The sequence below is a fragment of the Carassius carassius genome, chromosome 20, assembly GCF_963082965.1.
Source record: "Carassius carassius chromosome 20, fCarCar2.1, whole genome shotgun sequence".
Taxonomy (NCBI): domain Eukaryota; kingdom Metazoa; phylum Chordata; class Actinopteri; order Cypriniformes; family Cyprinidae; genus Carassius; species Carassius carassius.
Genome location: NC_081774.1, coordinates 15,507,184 through 15,529,293, shown reverse-complemented (window position 1 = coordinate 15,529,293; position 22,110 = coordinate 15,507,184). Strand labels below are relative to the sequence as shown.

Sequence of the window (22,110 nt, the reverse complement as noted above, 5' to 3'; positions counted from 1 at the left end):
TCTGTCTTTTTGTACCCAGTAATAACTAAACCTTGGCACAACCCAGGTTGAACAATTCTGCCAGCAGCTGAGGTGGGCGGGTCAGTGAGGTGGGTGATGACGGACAACGAGGGATACAAGAAGAGTCAGGAAATGGAGGAGAGGTGGACAGTTATTATGAAGTGCCTGTGATATGTGACAGCCCCTGTCATCCACCATGACACATAATCTCATCAAGCCTGACAGAAAAAGGCTCTGCCGTCTAATCCATGAAGGAGAAATACTCATCACTGATCTCTATCTCGCTCCGGAGGTGTGAGTTCTGTAGAGGTCACACACTGTTTAACAGACGCCCCTGCTTTAAATCGACACATCCATCCACCAGCCGAACAGGAGAAGTGGATTTATTCCCCCTTATCTTACATCAAAATTGACAATGTGGCAGATAAAATGGGAAACATATACTAAAATGCTCTTTACCTGACCAGCTTTGGCGTTTTCACAGACGAAGGTCTCGTAGAAGGATGCCAGCATGGGGGGGTTATCATTGACATCCAGTACGCGGATGTACACAGGCACTCGGCTGGTCTGCTCGGGGTTATCTAAGTGTCCTTAAAAAGATGTGGCAGATGATGGGTGACTACTTGAGATGATAGAAACTCACATTATTGGAATCGCAGGAGGAAACTTGATTTCTAATTTAAAAAAGTAAACTAATATATTTAGTCAATATAAGCTGTCATGGCAAATAAAAATGCGTAAATCCTATTGGAGAAATTTAATGCTGGAAATTTAATGACTTGAGTTTATCAGCCTAAATTCATTCCAAATGAACTGCGGCTGTGAGCCGCGTGAAGTCACTTACTAAACTCGGTTGCGATCACTGAGATGTTGTGCCAAGCGAATTCTTCTCGATCCAGAGGCTTCTGCAGGAATATAGATCCATTCCCAGCGTAGACACCAAAAATCCGGTCCACATCTGTGTGCCGGTCAATGGAGTACCTGTAATTCATACCATTTAGCCCAATAGTCAAGTTATTTTCAAAATGTGTAACTCTTCCAGTAATTAGCTACTTTTACCTAGCATTTTAGCATGACAAAACATGTCATGTGTTACAAGGTTAAACAACATTTCTACACATTTTGAACTGAAATTGTGTTTTCTAAATTAAGACATGACCTGTGATAAACAGGTTTGGCTCATTTGCTCAGAGAAAATGGAGCATTAATATCATTAAAAATTCAGAGAGAGAGAAAAATCTTTTGTAGTCAGTGTTGTCATAATTGTTGTTTTGTCTTTGTAGGGAAGAATAATCAGATCCGCACTGCTATACTTGCCCCTTTCACTCTCCTGTTTAGTGTTGTAAAAGTAATTCAGAATCATTTTGTTCAGATGGTTCATGTTAATGAACTGATTCTATCAGAGTGACTCGCTGATTTGAGTCCCTTTGCATGAATCACTGTGGCTGTTTAGGTCTTCCTTATTTAAACAAAAAAAAAAAAAACTAAATGTTGTTGCATTTAGCATAAACTATTCAGTTAATTCAGATTCTACAGTCTGAGAAATCCTGGAAATACCAGAAAAAAAGAAAGAAAAAATTAGACAACATATTTTTCTGTTTATGATCAGCAATGATCATTTAACTATTCAGTTTTTTTTTCTTACACAGTAAAAGGAAAACAAAAACAAAAACAAACTAACATGAAAGATACTACTTTTTCAAGTGTGTGCATTGACTAGTTTGAACACTTATAATCCTAATTAGCTTGTAACTTGTAACTTTCCCCAACAATGGTTTTCACAAACATTAACACGGCTGATCCTTTAGAGTAGAAAACACTTGAGAAAGCTTGATGCACACCAGAGCTATAACTGCATGAAATCCCACTGCCCTGAGCCTACACATGCCCAGTTCCCATTTGTTCTTCTTTCACCAGAAGATCACAATATTGCTCTTTTAAATGCGATCAATCAGTGGGATTGTTCAATTTCCTAATTAGCCTCCTGATGTTCAGAGCGACAGTGTTGCTCGTGCTTCTGATGTCCCTGATAATTACCAGCCCTGAAGTCCTGTTCTCTGTAGCACAGGGCTTTTTAATTGCGCTTCCATTCTGTGTTCTTATTTACTGTGGACTCCGGAGGGAAAAACATCCATTTATTGTTCTCCTGAGCCTACTGCATCAGCTTTATCATTAGGGCACTTTGGACAGTGATAATTTCCTCATTTATTCTTATAATTGTAGTTTATTACAATTATCTCATAAAGATGATTCAACTGCAGGACCTCTCAAGTTAAATGTGAATTTAATAAGCATGCTCTTAGGAAGCAGTCCATCTAAGCTCATATCACCATAGCTCCAGACAGATTAATCAGGGTTTTGCGATTATGAAAAGGTCACTGGAAGAAACGGGCAGATGTTTAAGAGGCTTCTGCCAAGCTATTGTGTGTTGGGAAATGTGCATTTAAAGAGATTTACCACAATCTTGTAAATATAGATGATGGAAACAATGTGGGATGATATTAATGCAAAGCCCTTACTTGACCGGACTGCGGCGCATGTCAGGATCCACAGCGCTGACCGATCCTATAACGGTGCCCACAGCTGCGTCCTCTTTCACCTCTAAAATATAGCTGATTTTCTCAAATTGAGGGGGCTCATCCACATCCTCAACACTGACCCTAATGGTCGCCATGTCCTTAGCGTCCAAGCTCAGAAAGCGTGGGTCTGGATGTGTGTTTTGGGCCTGGATCTGAAACGTGTATGATTTCTTCTTTTCATAGTCCAGAGGCTGCAATTGAAAAAAACACGTTCACAGGAATAAACAACCCACTCTAGGTCAAATTTTCAGCAAAAAACCCCCCTGCATTTTATTCACAAACCATTCAGATTAGATTTTTTTTTCAAACTTGCATGAGTGAAAGGAAAAATCCGCTATACCTTCTTAAGACTGAGCATGCCTTCTTGGGTGTTTCTGTCAGTGCTAATGTCGAAGACATCTAGACCGTCTCCGATAACAACGGAATAGTCCATCTCCGCATTTCTGCCTACGTCGGCATCCACAGCCCTGATCCTGCCAACCGATGATCCTACCTTGGTGATCTCTGGAACGCTGAACTGATATATACCTGGGGAACATGATGTTAACGTCAGGCTGTGCTTGGAGCTATGAATCTCAAGAGTCTTCTTTTTCTTCAGAGAAAATCTATAATTTAAACACCAACTATAGTGAACCCAAAATAAGGGTTCGGGGGGATTTTTACATTCAAAAACTGGATCCCTAACACTGCAGCCAATTAAAGCATTGTTTTAAAAAGCATAGTCTTGGTGTTTTCTTTACTTAATAAATGGCGAATGTGATTGATATTGTGCTGCCTGCTATAAATCCGCTTTGTGCTCATATACTGCATTTCTCTGATTAACAAGACAAAAATTCCAAGCATTTTCTATTTGCATGCAGGCTAAAAGAAAAGATTATATTAAGAGAATCGCAAAAGAGTAAGTTAGCTGAGCCCACTCTGTCCATTTAATCAGGATTAACACACAGACCTCACACAGTTGCTAAAGCTTTGCCACTAACCATTTTCCCTCACTCAAAGATAACAAAAAGTGTATTTGTCTCTTTATTTTTATTTTTTAAGATTCTCTATTGTATTTATTGTTATTTGCATGAGTCCTTTCAGAAATCCTTGGAATTATGGAACAAATGTCTTGTGCAAATATTAGATTGGTGATATTTCTGCATTTACATACATATTTTTGCATTTATTGAATGCATTCTTACTCTGCGTGAATCGAGGAGGGTTATCGTTGACATCAGTGAGGCTAATGTTTACTGTGGTGGTGCCTGTTAAGCCCCCCCTCTGGCCAGCCATGTCCTTGGCTTCGATCACCACCTGGTAGTGCTCTCTCTGCTCCCTGTCCATATCTGAAGGTCCCAAAGCCGTCCGTATTATACCTGAGGGAAAGATGGTTTATTTTAATTTGTTAACATCCAATCCAGCCCAGTGTCCTTACTCTAGGAGATGGACGACACTAGATCGCAGTGGCAGCTGAGTCTTGGTCATGTTTAAACATTGCAGAACTAATTGTGTACATGCATTGAGACTGACATTTTGCCTCAGAAATTATTATAGGCAGCAGCTGCTGATTGAGAGATTGCTGCAGGTTCTGAAGAAACAAAAAACTTGGGTTATTAAAACCGGTGTTTTACAAGCTAAACCAATTTGATAGAAAGCAATTTTAGAGTAAAGGCCCGTTCACATCAAGCACGATAACTATAAAGATAACGATAAAGATATAGTTCTAAAAATCGTTCTCAATATTAAAGAATAGCAGAGTCCACACTTCAACTATAACGATCGTTGGAATCATTTTCAGAACGATTTTTTTCCTGCTGATGAACGATATAAACATTGACATCCAATCAGAATCCATCCTGCTGTAACGAGCTCAAGGATTTAAAGCGGCAGACGCACGTGCGTTCAGAATAAACAGACGATATCGTTCGCTGGTGTGGACGCTAATATCGTTATCTTTATAGTTATCTTTATAGTTATCGTTCTTGGTGTGAACGGGGCTTTAGACTTGCTTGGCAGTTTGGACCAGCAATTCTTTGCAAAATAAGTGAAGATAAAGGGATTCTTCACCCAAAAATGAAAATTCTGTCATTAATTACTCACCCTCATGTCATTACAAACATGTAAGACCTTCGTTCATCTTCGGAACATTTTGATGAAATTTGAGATCTCTCTGACCTTCCATAGACAGCAAGGGTACTACCACAGTCAACGCACAGAAACGTAGCAAGGACATCGATATACTCCATGTGACATCAGGGGTGCAACCGTAATTTTGCGCAAAATCCTGTAAAACTGTAAACTGTAAATCCTGTATGTTGTCAAGCGCTGCCATTGTGGACAGAGTGTCATGACACATGTGCATGCTTTGGCCTCATGTAGATGCATGCGTATGGTGCATCTTCTTGAATTTTCAATGAATTTTCTTTGCGCACAAAAAGTATTCTCATAGCTTCCTAAAATTACGGTTAAACCCCTGATGTCACATGGACTATTTTGTCCTTGCTACGTTTCTGTGCCTTGATCTATGGAAGGGTCATAGAGCTCTCAGGTTTTATCGAAAATATTGTGATTTGTGTTCTACAGTTGAACAAAGGTCTTACGGGTTTGGAACGGCACGAGGGTGTGTAATTAATGACAGACTTTTTATTTTTGGGTGAACCATCCCATTAATTTTTATCTACAGCAAGAAATATATCATACAAGACATGATGTAAAGGTATGTAAACATTTGAAATAAATTATTAAATAACTTATAAAAAAGTTATAATTCAAATTCAATTTTAAAACAACGTAATCATAAGCCTTAAATATGCATAAAATTTTATAATTTTTTACTTTTATTGATATTATTAATTGTATATTTATAAGATAGACACAACAATAATAATAATAACAACAATAATAATAATAATTATAATTTAAAACATTATACATTCCCTTTGTTACTGTGAATGTTCTTGATCATTGCACATTATTTTAAGTCCTGTCAGAATCTTAATGTACAAAACTCTAAGAAAACTACTGGATAATGTTAACCAATAGCTAAATATATTTTATGGGATTGTGGGATTGTTTCTGTGTAATCACACTTTCTGGTTTGTAATGCCCTCAGTCCTATCCTAAATGTGTTGTCATTGAAATTCCTTTTACGTCACACTACAAAAGTACTGTATAACGGCTTTCAAGCAGTGATTCACGTTGACTTTGAACATGAATATGCCTGATGTCTGGGTTAGACTCAAAAAAGGCGAAAGGCAAATCCAGTAATTCATGTAGAGAAGAACCCAGGCCCTGCTGCTTCTTTGAATGGCACAAATGTTCTCAGATTAAACCCCACCTCTAATGAATATCCCTTTTTTTGGTCTTAGGATTTGTGTGCTCATGGACATCATCGTTCGTGTCCCATCTGGGCTAAAGCATATCAGTGCTAAGCTGGACACTAATCTGTCATGGGAGCTTTTGTGTTTCTATTTCTCTTTTGTTTAAACAAATACCTTTGCGGAAGATGTTCCAGGGCACACATTAGCAATGATTAAACTCGCTGGGCGAATTTGCTCTGCTAAAATGCTTGAACGACAGAGCTGCAGTACAACCCTGGCCCCATATCAAATTATAAAGATACACACGCTCTCTCCGTGTCTCTCTGTTTATCTCACCATCTCTGTCTATGATATAACAGTTCAACAGAACTGACCTGTATTTGGCTCTACTGAGAAGTATGGATGACCCTGGCTGATGCTGTAGGCCAGCTTTGCACTGTAGCCAAACATTTCATCATCTGCATCATGGGCGGTGACCTGAGTGACATAGGTGCCTGAAAAACAGAAGAAATCAGTTCAAGGAAGACTTCACCTACAAAACCGAAAAACCTGTCATTATGCAGTCATTCACATGATGTTTGTTATGTCTTTTGTTCTTCAGTGGAAAACAAAAGGAGGAAATATTAATGTACTTGTTTGGTAATGGTTCAGCACTGAAAATGTCAAGCTACAAAAATACTACAAAATTAAATTGAACGAATCCAATTGAAATCACGAATCTGTCGTTTTTTTTTTTTTTTTAAACAACTCATTGATTAATCCATCCAAGTAAAATAGTATTATATTTAAAATACATCAATTTCACACTAAGTATAGTTCAAATCTATTAACTTTTTTATTGACATTGTTTGAGACTTAATGATAAAAATAAATAAATAAATAAAATTCAACTTTATTTGGAGTACTACTTCTTAATATTAGGTCTAAAATGTGTTTTGATTTTACTACGGATGAGGATTGTATGATCTTTTAAAAATATTGGTCTAATATCAGTCATACTTTACACGATACTTAAAGGATACCTGAAGCATACTTGCAATAGTTTTACTTTAGCAAATACAAATACACCTCAATATACTGTATCTTCAGATGGATCTCAGCAGTACTTCCGCACAATAAAAGTGCATTAAGTACAAAACTATCTGTTCCAATTTAGCAGACTTTATACCAGTATGTATACCAATTTAGTATACCAAAATTATAACTGCGGGGTATTTTTTTATAAGTACATACATATGTAAACATAGTTATAGTACACAGTATTTCAAATATTTATTTTTCACAAGGGCAGTTGCAGCAGTTATAAGCCTTCCAGGGTAAGATTATTAGTGAATAATGTCTAAAATGACAAAATTTGCAGGTTCAAGTCACTATTATTTTAACTGCATGGACAAAATTAACCTTTGAGTAAAATTTTCAGCAGGGAACAACATGAGGGAGAGTAAATAATAAAATGTTTATTTTGGACTTAATTATTCTTTAAAAATATGATATAATTTTATTATGTACTACTTCATAAAGCAGTAGATTGTTTTGTATTACAGGTTTTTCTACAATATTTACATCATTCATGTTCGCTCACAACTGGTTTTTGAAACTGCCGAATCTTACCAATATGTGACCTCTCAGGTACGGATGCTGTATAAACCTCCTTGTCAAACTTGGGCTCATTGTCATTGATGTCGTGTAGTTTCACAGTAAACTCTGTCTCTGGCTCCAGTGGGAGGCCGGTCTTCTTGTTGACAACCTGGGCTCGGAGTGTGTAGAAAGGCTTTTCTTCTCTGTCCAGGCTCCTGGTAGCATGCAGATCGCCTGAGTTGGAATCTATCACAAAGATCGTCCCTGCACCTTCTCCTGCGAGAACGTACATCACTGTGCCATCTCCTCTATCCATATCTGAGTGAAGCTGTTGAGAGGAAGCAATTCAAGCATTTCATCAGCACCTCCGCTCATTCTGCTGTTGATAGGGCTCATGAATATGTATTGCGTTCAAAATTCTAAATGTATTCAATATCCGTTGATTTTGAGGGTATAAAACAATGAAGAAATACTATGTAGCAAGAGACAGGTACTCCATGGTAAATATGTGAAAATGAGTCCTTGCAGAATTGAATTCCGATGGAATATCAGATGAAAGTACAACACGCTGAATGTGCAATCAAGGTTATAATGCACTTCTATTGCTAACAGTGATGCTGCCACATGGTATCTATTAGTGCAACCAATTTGGTTTGATATTCATAAGGTAAATCAAACTTTTCTGCTCCTCGTCTTTCAGAGATGTGTCGAACTGTTTTATTTTTTATTTTTGATAATGACTATTGTTCGAAGAAATGACTAAATTGATTGATAGGAACATCACACTTTAGAGCTGAAGGTGTGATGTGATTAGCTTTGACAATGACATCTGATAGAGGAGTGAGTGAATGATTTGACATTTTTCTTTCCACTTGAATGAGCCGCTTTGTTATAGCAAAATGGGGTGGTAAAATACAAAAGACCATTCAAACACAATGGATCTTTTGCTCTTCGTGATTTTCCCTCGGAACATTTTAGAAATAGCTGCTTCTACTCCACATTGACTGCTACATGATCCAGACACATAATGTCCATAGCAACAATGAGAGCTTTGTGAATTCTGCGCTTACAACCTCCCACATGAATAATCCAGTGGTCCGTTATCCTTTGAAAAGTCTTCGAGTCTCTAAATCAGGGGTTCTCTGATTTTTCAGGCCAAGTATCACCTTTGATTAAATTAGAACATCCAAGGGCCACCTAATACATTCTCCTCTCTGAAGTGCAAGCTTAAGGACTGTGTATTAAAGAGAGTGTCATATTTTGATTTATATCAATATTCCTGTAAAAACTCTTATCAGTTCCATCAGAGGCTTTATACAAAGAGAATTTACAAGAAAAAATATTGTTGTAAATTTACAATCTATTTCAAATTCATTATTACTTAACATTGTGTAATATACAAATAATATATAACATTTTAAAATGATGACCTTATATTTTTAGTATTGTAAATTCTGAGTTGTGTAGCCTACCAACTGAGGGCCACAGTTTGAGATATGCTATATAATTACTAAGTACCAAGCTGTTATATTTTATTCTAATCTCTGATCCTCAGCAGCTCTGAGGTTCAGATGAAGTGTGAGGTACAAGTGAGGTCAGATTTCACCCTGCTCTGTATGTCAAATCCAGCAGGGTCTATGCTGGAGATCCCTACATATGGCATAGCCATAGTTTTGATCGTTCTCTGTTTTTTAACCTCAGAAGACAGGAGTGATGAAACCAAATCTCTGCATCTGACTCTATCAACATTACTCCAGCGTTAGTCACACCACCTTTATTCCCTGGAAAAGAAACACAATCTCATACCTTGCCAATGTACTGGTGCTCCGTTCCTGTGTACTCCTCTTGAAGAAAAAACTGTCTCCACATCCATCCTCTCTTTGAACGTCTGAGCAAATCTTTGTCTTGCAGTCCTTCAATTTCTTTGGTTTTCCTTCGAACAGGCCCTCTTGAAAGGGCAACTGCATTCACACTCTGGTGTGCACATGCCCACAGAAGAAGTACAATCCAAGTCCTCATCTTTTCCGCTCTTAGGGTGTCTTACAGGGGCATAATGATCCTATCTGCCAAAGTTACAGAGCTCTGCAGTGCAGGCGGCAGCCACCCTCATAGTCCTTCCTGCTGCCAGCGAGCCACACAGTACCTGTAATAAGAGAGAGAAAGGAATTGAAAAACAATCAGTTATTGGGCAAAGTCTCACAGTATTATCCCAAGGCTGCTGGCAATGGTTCCCTTCCTAATTAAAGGCAACTTGAGCTCCTGTATCATACGACAACCATCCCCTTATTAAAGATATCTTTGAAACATTCTCCATAAGACACCAATTCCACTGCAAGTTTTGTGACCGAAGCTCTGATATCTATTTAATTGGCGTCCCACATTCATGAAGTATAAAACCAGAGGGCATTCAAACTGCTGCAGCCATCACTATAAAAGGCAGAAAGGCTTTTTTTCAACTAGCCATTAAACTAAACTCTGACTAAAATACTGCAACACGGGCCAATGGGCGAGCTCTCGCAAATCTGTAATCAATAAATCAATACGCATGCTCTCTAAATGCCCCACTTTAAAGATCTAAACACTCGCAGCGCTATTGAATACAGCCGGCCTTCAAAAAATAAAAAATACCAACAACCAAAGTGTGTTGGGTTTTATCAGCATGCACGGACAATATAGCCTGCTGGCTCTTAACTGACCTGCTGGAATGACAGTCTGAGACACAAAAGCATCCTGCCACCACATAATAATCAGCAATCAGCACGTTTCCTGTTTCCACATCAATCTGTGGCTTTGTCTGCAACTGAACGCCTGCCCTCGCTCCCTCTCGCACTTTATCAAGCAGATTGCAAATGTGATTGCGCAAAGTGGCGAAGGGGAGACGCGGGCCTCTCAATGAATTGCGTTTAAGTACCTCTGGTTTTTTGATTTACAATATTGCTTGCGACATTCGCACACCTCTCTCTGTCAGTGTAAAACCGCATCAGGTCAACATCGCCCTTCATCCAGGAAGAGCGGCGGCTGAGGACCAGCGATTCAGATGGAAATGCACAATCGCAATGCCGAATTGACTTTCGTAGTTCTGTGCGTGACTTAAATGGTGCCGCTATTCCCCTAATAGTGCTTTCCATTAGCTCCATTATGTTCTGTTTTATGAATTGGCCTAATTGAATTAGGTAACAATAGATAGCACAGGATATTGATTTGCAGTCAAATTCAATGAGCTAGAAATTATCATGGGAGCTCTACGTATGTATAAATATAAATGTGCGCATGATACTTTCTGTGTATTTCAGTACAAACTGGAAAGTGAAATGGAGCCCTGTTATGTCCAACAATTGTAGTTTATGGATGGTGCTCTTTAATGAATTTCAGCCACCCAAAACTCCTGGGCAAAGAGAGCGGGCTCCTGGAGCACATTAGTCAAACTCAGGCAGCCATTTTGCTCAGCTCTGTGACCTGGCAAATCCCTTGACACAGTCCTGCCGGGGGAACTCAGCTGGATCTAAAGCGGTTTTGTTACATGGTGTGTCAGAGTGAACAGACACAGTTTCCAGGACAAAATGTCTGCTCGTTCATTTACAATTCCATCCTGCTGAGATGGAGATGGATAGTGAAGGATGAAAATGTCCTTGCTATTCTTAAATATAAGCACAAAACTAGGAGAACTCAATGGGAAACTATGGTTCTACAGAGCACTTCATTTTACAGGCTCACTGTTGTGCCATTTTGTATATGCTGATCCAAACCTACAGACTCACTGTGAAAGTCATGATTGAGTAGCTTAAAAGGATAATTCAGATGAAAATGAAAAAAATATTTCATAATTTACAGTTCATACACATGTTGTTTCATAAAAACAAACCAAAAATAAAACATAAACTGAATAATATTTAGTGTTAGCTTCCTTTGCAGCTTTTCTTAAAACTTCAAACCCACCATTAACATAATGTAAAGGTGCCACTAAAAGGTGATAATCCAAATGCCTATTAACCTCATTCTGCAGAACTGTATTTCTTTGGTAAAATGCAAAGTAAGAAAATGTTGGACCCCAAAAATGCTTAAAATATTTTAAATTGTGATTCACAGAAGAAATAGTCTATACTATTTAATTAATATGTGCTTCACTTGTTGAGTGTGTGGCAATAATGGACAAAAATATTTGGACACTGGAACTTCCTTGATTTCATTAAAATGTTACAATCCCCCAAACATTCATTTTAAAATAAAACTTGATGTAGTTTGTTTCCATTTTACTGCATGCTTTGCATGGCACAGCATGGTGAAAGTAAGTGCTAAAAATAAAAGGTATTTTATTCATATTTTTAAATGAAAATGGGGAAAATGTGAATATGTTGTGTTCTGTGATTTAGAAAATTTGATGTTACTAACCACTAGTTATTTTATTATTATTACTATTTTAAAATGACCATGATCAAACTAAATATATACTGTATATATTTTGGCAAACTTCACAATTAACTAAATCTGCAGTGCATAATGTTGCTGTCATTAGGCATCACTAAAACAGAACTGCAAAAATAATGAACGTTTTCCCAAACATTCTCCCTGTCAGCGATTGGTCAAAAGTCCCTCCCAAACTCACGCCATTGGCTTAGCCACTGTTACTGTGTCAGGCTGGTGTGGAAGCTCAAACAACCAATGTTTTGCAAAACACAACAGACCACAGAGTTTCTGAGAACCCAACCCACAAACTGAAGAATAAATTACACATATCACCTGACTGTGTTACGCTAGGATTTTTACATTTTTCATGTTTCAATTAATGCAACGGTAAAGTAATTAACTCACCGGGTGCCTGCAATAAGCAGGACCACAGTTGTCTGCTATCCAAAACACAGACAAAACAAATTAACCTCAATAGCACCTCACTTACATCTGCCTGAACGTTATCTGCTATTATTTTCAGATCAGGCAATTTACTATGCAGTCTGACCTTGAGACATCAGATGTCCTATTTTTTTGTCTTTGTTTTTCTTTTTCTTTCAAAGACACAGTCCCCTCGGAAGCCCTTGGGGAACGCGAGCGAGGCGGGGGCTGATAGGTGAAGGAGGACGAGGAAAACTGGCGACACCTGTGGAGGACGCGGGAAGTCGGTCAGGTGGTGGGAAGCGGGAGAGAGAGAAAGCAAGTGAGGTGGGGCCTCGAGCGTGGCCCTCGCTGAAAGCTCTGCCACGCTGCAGACAGCCACAGCAGCCCTGATAAGTCCCACAGGGGCAATTAGGAGTGAGAGAAGGAGAATGTCAGCCATGGGCAGCAAGGAGGGAAGCGACAGGTAACAAGTCTTGCTGCAAGAACACAGACCAGCAGAGTAGAGAGAAACAGAGCTGACTAATGCCACACAGTGTCTCCGGGCTCTCTATTAAAATGAATAAGTCACCGGACCACCACCCATTAACTAGAAAGACTAGACGCCACGGCTCTTAAATAGGTCATTCTTGTTTGCATAGCCAAGGTACATGATATAGTGTCTTGTGATAGCGATAGCATAAATGTTTGATTTTTCTGAGCTGTGTAAATCTCTTATTTATTTATTAATTTACTTTTTTGCCTCTGCTAAGAAATTATAAAGTAGCTTCTGGCTATATCACATCTTAGTGAAAACACTAAGAGAAAACTCTCCAGCTAGTACTCATCTCGCTCGAGCAAATGGTAGGAGACATATGCCATGTTTGATTGCGGTTCTCTTCCTACCACTGAGCAACAGTGCATGAGAGGCAAAGTCGAGCTCAGGTGAACACAAATTCGTTCAGGGGGGCACACTTAAACAGATTCGAGTTCCTCTTCGGTCCGTTCAGTGCACTTGCCTGCCAAGCAGCGTATCCGTGTTATTCCCCAGGGCAAAGTGGGTAATCAATATATATTGATTTGTCTGTTTGGGGGGAAAAGGGCTGTCTAGACAGCTGGGTTTTCGAATGTTAAGGTATCACTTATCCTGCAACACTCTAGCTCGGCTGCAAGCGATGATTGATTTATTCATTTTAGACATATGTTTTTTCTTATATCTGTCCTACCCTTTGCCAAAGCTATTTATAAACATCGCTTGATGTTTAAAAGCAATAACACATTTACCTGACAGCAAAAAGGCTAGGACGTGAAATAAATCGGTGATGAGAAGGTAAATACTGCACTGTTTTTGTATCTGACACAACCAAAAGGACAGGAGTATCACATAACAGCACACAATCGATTGATATATTACTTTTAAGATCGATAGTGAGGGATTATTTTAATGTTAATAATGAACTATCCAATGACTGAAATTCAAAACTGAACTTAAACTACAATAGCAACAAATGCATTAACAATAATAATGTTATCATTATATTAATGTATGTATCATTATAGTTTTTTTAATTTAAATTGGTGATAATAATAATAAAAAAAATTATGATAATACATTGTATTACTTATATTTATTATTATTAAGAATTTATATTTTCCCCCTATATTTGTTGTAATTATTAGCTCAATTTTAAGCTATAAATTTCTTATTTGAGAATGAATGGCTGTTAACTTAAAAAAGTTATTCTTATTATTCTTCCAATAATACATGTAATTGTATTACCTATTGTTGGGTGAGTTGGGAGTTGTAGTGACTTGCCAAATAGACCCAGTGTTAAAGAACTCCTTTATGATTAAGTTGTAAAGTATGAAAAGTATGAATATTGGTAAAAACCGACTATCTCTAAACATAAAAGTAGTCACTTATTAAGACACACCACACCCGGCATGTGACTAGATTGCTGGAAGTATTTAACCAATAGGGTTACTAAACCACAGACTTAATCCTCAAGCCGCGACCCTACAAGACACAAGCGTTGCTCGACCCTCCGCCATAATCTCCCCGGCAACATGTGCGCCTTAATCTGAACAGTAGGAGATAATGGATTCAAATGTTGGAGGTCTTTTTTTGCTCAATGGGACGGCCATGTGCACACCAACACAATTAGTGTCAGGGAGCGCTGCCCGTACCAGATGGGTCCTCTTAATTACGTAACGAGAGAGGCCATAATGAGATCTGGAAGCAATGTTGTGCCACTGACTTTCGAATCTGCTTTTCCTGGTCGGCTATAATGATGTTGAAAGCGTGTGTTTTTGCTGCACAAATTGCCTTGGGCAGACCATACTGTGTGGTGAATTAAAGCAATTTAGCCAAACCTGCTAAAATCAAATGTTCCTCAAATATCCATTTAGCTGCGTACCATTCATTTGCTCGAGAAAGCATCACGTGATAGACTGGATATTGCCCTTCCTTTGTCGATTTGTGCAGACTGTTCAAATAGACAGCACAAAACACCTGTTAACCTTTGTGTCAGTGTGTTCCTAGTGTTTACAGTGGAGCTGGAAAGGATTCCCTGTAATCCCATAACAGCATTGTGGGGTGTTTGTTTAGGGTTCCCCTCATGAGGCACAGGAGAAGCCGTGGGAACCGCAGTTTTATGGCATGTGTAAAGAGCTCCACGGGAGCCTACGAGACAGCAGCCTCCCTTCAGCATTGTGATTCAGCCCTGGAATGCAGCTCCCATTGCAATGCAAATGTCTCCACGTCTGGTTGTTTTGTGCGCACGCGTTTACGTGCGTGGTTGTTTACTTGTCACTTCCACAACTGACAAATACGCAAATCACAAACACTGTGCTAATAGAGTTTGCAGAGACTGACAAAGTCAAACAGACTTTCTCGTATCATTGTTGATATTTATTGTGTGTTCAACCCTGAAGGCCTTTTTACAACTTGACAATGCCATTAACTCATCCTCAGACTCACAACATCTTGTAAGTGTGGCACCTTTACCTTGGTAAACACTTGAGTTCCAGACAGACTGTGGCGTGGTTGTTTAACCCCACAGACTACGTTTCAATTTACGGCCTGGATTTACATGAAGGTATCTAAATGGAACCATTCCTGGCTTGGGTCGTAATTCATTGTGTTGTTTTATGCCTCTAACCCTTGCTTTTATAGAAGAAGCCTTAAAGACAGGATTTTACAACCAAGGTAACAATGCTTCCATTTCAAAAGGTCACACGAAGTCATCTTGATTGCAATCACAACAAACTCTGACATTTGATTTTGCTTCTTTGTTGATATTATAGTCCAGGCCCCATATGACAAGGAAGGAAAACGTATATATCAACCGAAATAATCAATAATGACATTTATTGACATTAACAAGCGCAGCAACAATTGAAAATCCCAACGCTCTGTGACCACAAATAAATAAACCCTGTGAGTGGAAATGGAAAATTCTTCATATTAAAAGCCACTGTATATGCCAAAGGAAAACAGAGAGCAAAGGTTAAAGGCTGTTGATTAAAACTGACTTCTTTTCTTCTATATTTTCTTACTTTGGACTTGGCTCTAAAACGGTGGAAACTCGACCCTGGATTTTTCATATATATATATATATATATATATATATATATATATATATATATATATATATATATACGTATAAGATGAGACTTTGATGATGGCAAATTTAATTTAAATGTAAAAAAAAAAAAACAGAGATGAATGAGCATGAATGAGCGTGCACAATTAAATATCCAATAAAAACCCAATAGGCCAATAATAACAAAAATAAAAATAAATAAAAAAGAATAATAAGGCAAGGGAAATAAGCTGATAACTGGTTAAGTACCAAAATATTGTGTATACCTAAAGTACTTATATTACAAAAGAAGTTTGTTTACCCATTCCATAACAGACTGAATCTCATTTACCATTAAATGCAGCAGCCATTCAGTAATCTGTATGTGGTTTGTATTTCTTGCGCTTTGCTCTTGGGGCTTGTGCCCTTTCGGCGACCACATTCTGACTGTGTCATCTTCCAGGTAATAACTATTTGCTTTTGGGCCATGCTGCTTGTATGACAGTTTGTTTTTCCAAGGGTAAATATATCAGTATCGCAGTTTCAGTGCGAGATGTCACTGTGGAAAATATCCAGGCTAGATTGTCTGACCAATCTAGGTTTGAGACAACTGTGATTCCTCAACAAAATGGACTTTTTCGGCACTGGTGTAATTCATATCACGCACGTCCAGGGCAGGTTCGAAAATTGTAGAGCTGTAATACATCCTGCCTCATTTTGGACTGACTCGTACGTAATAGGAGAAAGCAATCAATTGAAAGAAGCATGACAGCTGAGAGGAACATTAATGACATTAGGCCTAATATTGTGCCTGAAAGTGGACTACATGATTGGATCCTGCCTGCGCAGATAGCCAATTTTTGACAACCCAGCTCTGGCAAGTAATCAGGTGCTGCCATATATTGTGGACACAGTTTCAACTTCCAAAGGGAGGAAGCTCCTCAGTTATGCAAATCTAGACTTTACTACAAGGCTATGCTGAAGGAGATACATGAGTGCTAGATTTCAATGAGCGGTATTTCAAACACCAGCCACCAGATAATTAGCCACACGCAAATTTCCATGCAACTGGAGACAGTTAGAGATGTCTTATATATGACTATGAAAAATTGATCGAGATGACTCATGTATCCCTACGTAAAAAGGGTGGAGAACTTAGCTTCGACATGTACCAGCCAGAGCAGATCACACCAGCAGAGACAGCCGATCTGAGCAAGTCGCTGCAAACATGAATCAAAAGTAACTTCAAACACGAATCAAAAACTTTGAGGATGATTTCCGATTAAAGCCTCTCCATTCTGGTGAAAACAGATTTGTGCTGCATTTCTGTGCTAATGACAAGACTAAAAATTAAAGTAATTTTAATGGTAAAATATGCTATTGTAAAAAATAAATAAATCACTCTATAGTAAGTATGGTGAAAAACTGTCAAAGATGAAATGGGACATTTTGTGTATTTTTTCTCAGTAAAACACTTTTACAAGTAAAGTTTTAAGATGTGAAAAAGAACAAGCAATCTTATAATTTAAAATTAAAAATGTAAATATTGGCACAAAATGTTTGTGACACTTTTGATGGTTTTTTCATTGAAATAACTATTTTACTAACTTTGTTTCGTATCTGTACATTAGGGTTTTAATGTTACATCTTATGTTGGTAAATTAATGATTACTGCATTATTTATTTATTTATTTAAAGGTGCACTATGTAATTTTTAGCGGCATCTAGCGGTGAGGTTGCGAATTGCAACCAACGACTCAATCCCCCGCTCACCCCTCCCTTTAGAGAAGCTATGGTGGCCGACACAGGTAAAGATATCGTCGGTAAAGACAGCAGAGAGCAATGAGATTTCTTTACAAAGGTAAATCTAGGAATTATATTTACTTAATTATTCAATAAATCAAAGTTATTGCGAATGTTCTTGCTCATCATTGTGTCAGTGTTTTATTCGCAAAAACAACAAAGTGACGAAACACGCTATGTAGAGCAGTTTGTCCATTTTGTAAACTTTAAATTGACAAGGTGCACCTTATATGTATTAGTATTTACCTCAGATTGTGAAAAAGGTAATTTTTATTAATTATGATTCATCATGTTGTTTCTCTTAACCAACTGAAGGTGGTTGCTAGAATGTTATAAAGTTAACTAAAAATGTTAGTATTTTGATATAGTAACACTATTTAAATTAATTAAATTTATTTTTGAAATGAAAGTTTTTTTTTCTATATAACATTTCTATATACATTTCACAAATTTGCTTACAGTGGATCTTTTACAAAAGCAAATGTTTTAAAATCCCACCATCAATGACTAAATGAAACCATATGCCCATTTGATTCAAATCGCACCTCTTCCTTTTGACTAACTGTACATGCTCAGAAGACTTGAAGCTGAACTGAAGTTTACCTGATTCACCAGGGTCACAGTGATTAAGATGGAGGGGAGTCACAGGTCAGAGCAGTCATGTGCTGACTGAATAAATCATCTTACATAGACACAACCATAGCAGGACTGCCAGCACGGTGTCTCTGCCATCAGCATTCTTATTTCACACTGCACTTGGCACAAAAAGAGCAAGCGATCCTAATTTATTCTAAAGCACCAGCCTGAATCGTAGAAATATTCATTGTGCATAGTGAATTCCGTTTCAAGTTTGTTTTTCATCATCAATGCTATTTTTCCCCCAAATTTCCTCCAACTCAAACTCTCTGTGATCTGCCCTGTCCTCTTACACACTGCACGATGCGAGGAGTATGCTTGGAGGACATCCAGAGCTTTCATATACCAAGGCTATTTCCTATAGGGATGTGTGGATGAAAGAAAATAACAACACCCTGCTGTAAGAAGTAAACTTATTATCATAGACAGCAACCGTGGAGAACGTATTTTCCTTTGTGGGCCCATTTAAAGATTCACTGGAGACACTTTCAATTGTTCGCCTCCCTTCCAACCTCATCCTTACGAATTAGTAAACAACAAGAAGGAACACGAACAAGCCAGGAAACTGAAAACAGATAGCGGACGATAAATTGGTAAAGAAAATCAATCGCCTCGTATTGGACTAAAGCGGGTGTAGATAAACACTGTTCTATTGATTTTGGAAGTGTTCTACACATCAGAACAGCAAATTACCCATATCTTGGAAAAAAGGCTTAAACTCCAGTCGCGCTTTTCTTGATCATGTTATTTTGCAGTTCAGTTGTCTGAAAGTGCTTAAATTTGGGCGATATTTATGAGGGGTTCCATTACTGAGGTAAAAGCATGATGGAGCTCCATAAATCACTCTTGGGTGAAATTAATCACGTGCATGTGCTAAACAATGTTATCCTGCTTCATCTCCTGTGAGCAAACACAGCTTTTGCTGGGCCATTGTCATGTCAGGTGACAGATAGCTCTGATCTAATTATCATACAGAGCCTACTGAAACATTTGCATACAGGCATCCTCACAATCTGAGAACTCTCAAACTATTAAAACTGTCAAAGTGTGAAACTTTTGATAAAAAGAGAAAGTCTATTGTTTGCTAAAACATCATATTTTAAAATATGTTAAAATGCAACATGACAACTAATACAACTGCCATTAAAATGCTTTTTTTGTTTATAAATAAAACCCTCTCAGACAGACTCTCAGATTTAATTAAAATGGCCTTGATAAAACAAAAGCAAACATGTACATTATTCTCCATTCAATTGTGATGTGGCTTATTGTCAAAGAATTTCAGCAAGTCAAAGGTCATGTGGCCTAACTATCACGTAGACTTTGACAATCTATTCTGAACCCAAACAGAATTGCAACCCTTTGATAATTAGGTGACATATTTCTCAATATGCTAACATTTAAATAAGTTTTTATAAAAAAAAAAAAAACATGTTGTACGTGGTAGGCAGCTACATTTCCTTCCATTGAAAATCCATGTTTTGCATATAATCTTCCTTTAGAAATTATGTATCAGGGTTCTTTGAGTCTTTAGTGAAAACCCAACTGTTCAGAATCCATTATACATCCATAAAGAGCCACACAAAGTGTTATTCCTGAAAACTGAAACTGAAAATTTAATATCTTTGCATTCAGTATATTATTAACTAAAATCAGTTTGAATAAACCCATCTATTCGTTTCCTTATCATTTAAAAATAATAATTATATATATATATATATATATATATATATATATATATATATATATTCCTAACAGAATTATCAAAAAGGATCACATCTAAGAGGTCTACTGTTTGTTACGTTCATGGCCTAAAATCCAATGAAAGTCCAAGGAGAACACTACAAAACAATCCATATACTGAAGACCACAGTTGCTCAACCAATATTCACAAGACTAAGATATATTACAGTGTGTCAAATCCAGCAGTTTATAGGATTAAAAGCTGCATCGCCACAAAGACTGGAAAAAACAAACATTAATATTGTTTTGTATTCATATCACAAAATAATAGCATTGACAAATTAAAATACCATCTCCCATTTTACAAACAATTGCAACTATTGTGGTTCTTCCTCAGAATAAATTCTGAAGGAGAAGCCCTGAATTTATGAATAATTTACATAATGTAGAACAACTTTAATCAATCCACCCAGAAATCTACAGGTGCCTGACATAAAAGGACTCGAACAGAGCTACAGTCTGAACATGTTCCCAAACCTTTTGATCATTGAATTTCCATGACTTCTCCATTACTTTTTCAGTCACCCATGATTACTGGATAAAGATTTTCTTAAAAATAATTATAAAGGGTCTGCACTCACAAAGAGTGATATCTAGCCATATATATATATATATATATATATATATATATATATATATATATATATATATATATATATATATATAGTCACATTTCTCACATTTCACATTTTCTGGTCAGTTCATGTCCACATCTGTGTATATGAAAATCTTACAAAAAAATTAAGTTAGCATCTCAGTTTTAACAGACCTGACACAAAAATACAGTGAAAATATAGTAACAAGGTTCAACAAAGCAGCACAGAGAGTCTTTGTCAGATTAGTACTGAAAAAAATAGTTGTCGCATATACATGATAAAAAAAATACAATTATTGTTCATTGTTATCTCAGAAAAAAAGGCCTTGAAATGTAAATAACTAAGGACATCACTTTCTATCATGCTTGCCACAGAACAGATGGACAGTGAGCACTGCATAAAATGTCAGCCAACTAAAACTGAAAAATTACGTTTAATTGCTACATTAAATCATTAAGTAAAATCATCACATCATAACCTGCAGTGACGTGGTCAGTGCTCTTTTTTACTCCTTTGAATTCAATAACTGATAAAATCCTGAAAACACTATTACAAAGTTATTATTGTTGCAAGTTATATGGATAGACGGAAAAAAATACAGCAGGTTTTTGTATTTGTAACGGCAACTACAATACTTCAACTTCCCTCCAGAAATAGTATTAACATTTTAAACTCGAATACAACGTTAAGCATTAAAAACAAGAATAAACAACACTGTCAAGTGCAGTATTACAACGAGCCTTTTAAAACTCATGTGCTCTGAAATATAGGAAGCTGCCTACATGAACCATAAACATTAAACACGTAGAAATAAGACCATACAAATATTTTTCTATGGTAAACATCACTTATATGCAGCTTAATAGGTTTATTATTATTATTATTTTTTTTTTAAGTATCCGGGCCAATTTTGACCGGCCTCATCCATCCGCGCATCCGAGTCAGTCTACAGCTTAAGCACACAGTCTGTAGGGGTCAAACAGCGCACGCATATTCAGTGCATTTCTGTTTAATTAAACGCGAATATTAGATAAGTCTAATTAATTTCCCCACTCACCTCAATGCTGAGGATTCGAGAGTAGTCCTGCTGTCGATGTGTATTCGCTGAGCGCTGTGAAGACACTGTAGTGTGTGTACTCCCTGTCTCTCTCTCCCCTCCCGGTGCGCCGCATCACCTCTCTCTCTCTCTCTCTCTCTCTCTCTCTCAAATCTCGTGAGGTGTAAGCGACAGAGCTGCTGATTGGCTGTGACACGCAGCGCGGTGACTGAGAGGGATCATAAACATTAAGGTTTTGCAAAAGTAGTTTGCAAATTAAGCCTGCGTTATATGATATTGTCACGTCTGTTCAGAGATTTGGGTCACTACTATTAACTCTCTACTTTGATGCAGTTTATCATTAATCTATTTTTGGCCGTGGAGGAAAAAGGCAGAGCCAGCTTTAAAAATTCCGAATTTAATTCGGATATTTACTCATAGAGCTAT

The 22,110-nt window shown here is 37.5% G+C and overlaps 1 protein-coding gene across 1 annotated transcript in view; it reads right to left on the bottom strand.

The window, feature by feature from the left end:
* The window catches only part of LOC132096453 (cadherin-6-like), a 31,464-nt gene extending 9,647 nt beyond the window's left edge, over window positions 1-21,817 (bottom strand). The window contains exons 1-9 of the mRNA XM_059501818.1: window positions 21,685-21,817; window positions 9,266-9,602; window positions 7,493-7,787; window positions 6,256-6,375; window positions 3,764-3,937; window positions 2,920-3,107; window positions 2,520-2,770; window positions 845-981; window positions 460-590 (exon numbers count right to left, since the gene is read on the bottom strand). Of these exons, the coding sequence (XP_059357801.1) occupies window positions 460-590; window positions 845-981; window positions 2,520-2,770; window positions 2,920-3,107; window positions 3,764-3,937; window positions 6,256-6,375; window positions 7,493-7,787; window positions 9,266-9,478 (1,509 nt within the window). The 5' untranslated portion in view covers window positions 9,479-9,602; window positions 21,685-21,817. The remainder of the gene's footprint in view (window positions 1-459; window positions 591-844; window positions 982-2,519; window positions 2,771-2,919; window positions 3,108-3,763; window positions 3,938-6,255; window positions 6,376-7,492; window positions 7,788-9,265; window positions 9,603-21,684) is intronic.
* Between the last annotated feature and the right edge of the window lie 293 nt (window positions 21,818-22,110).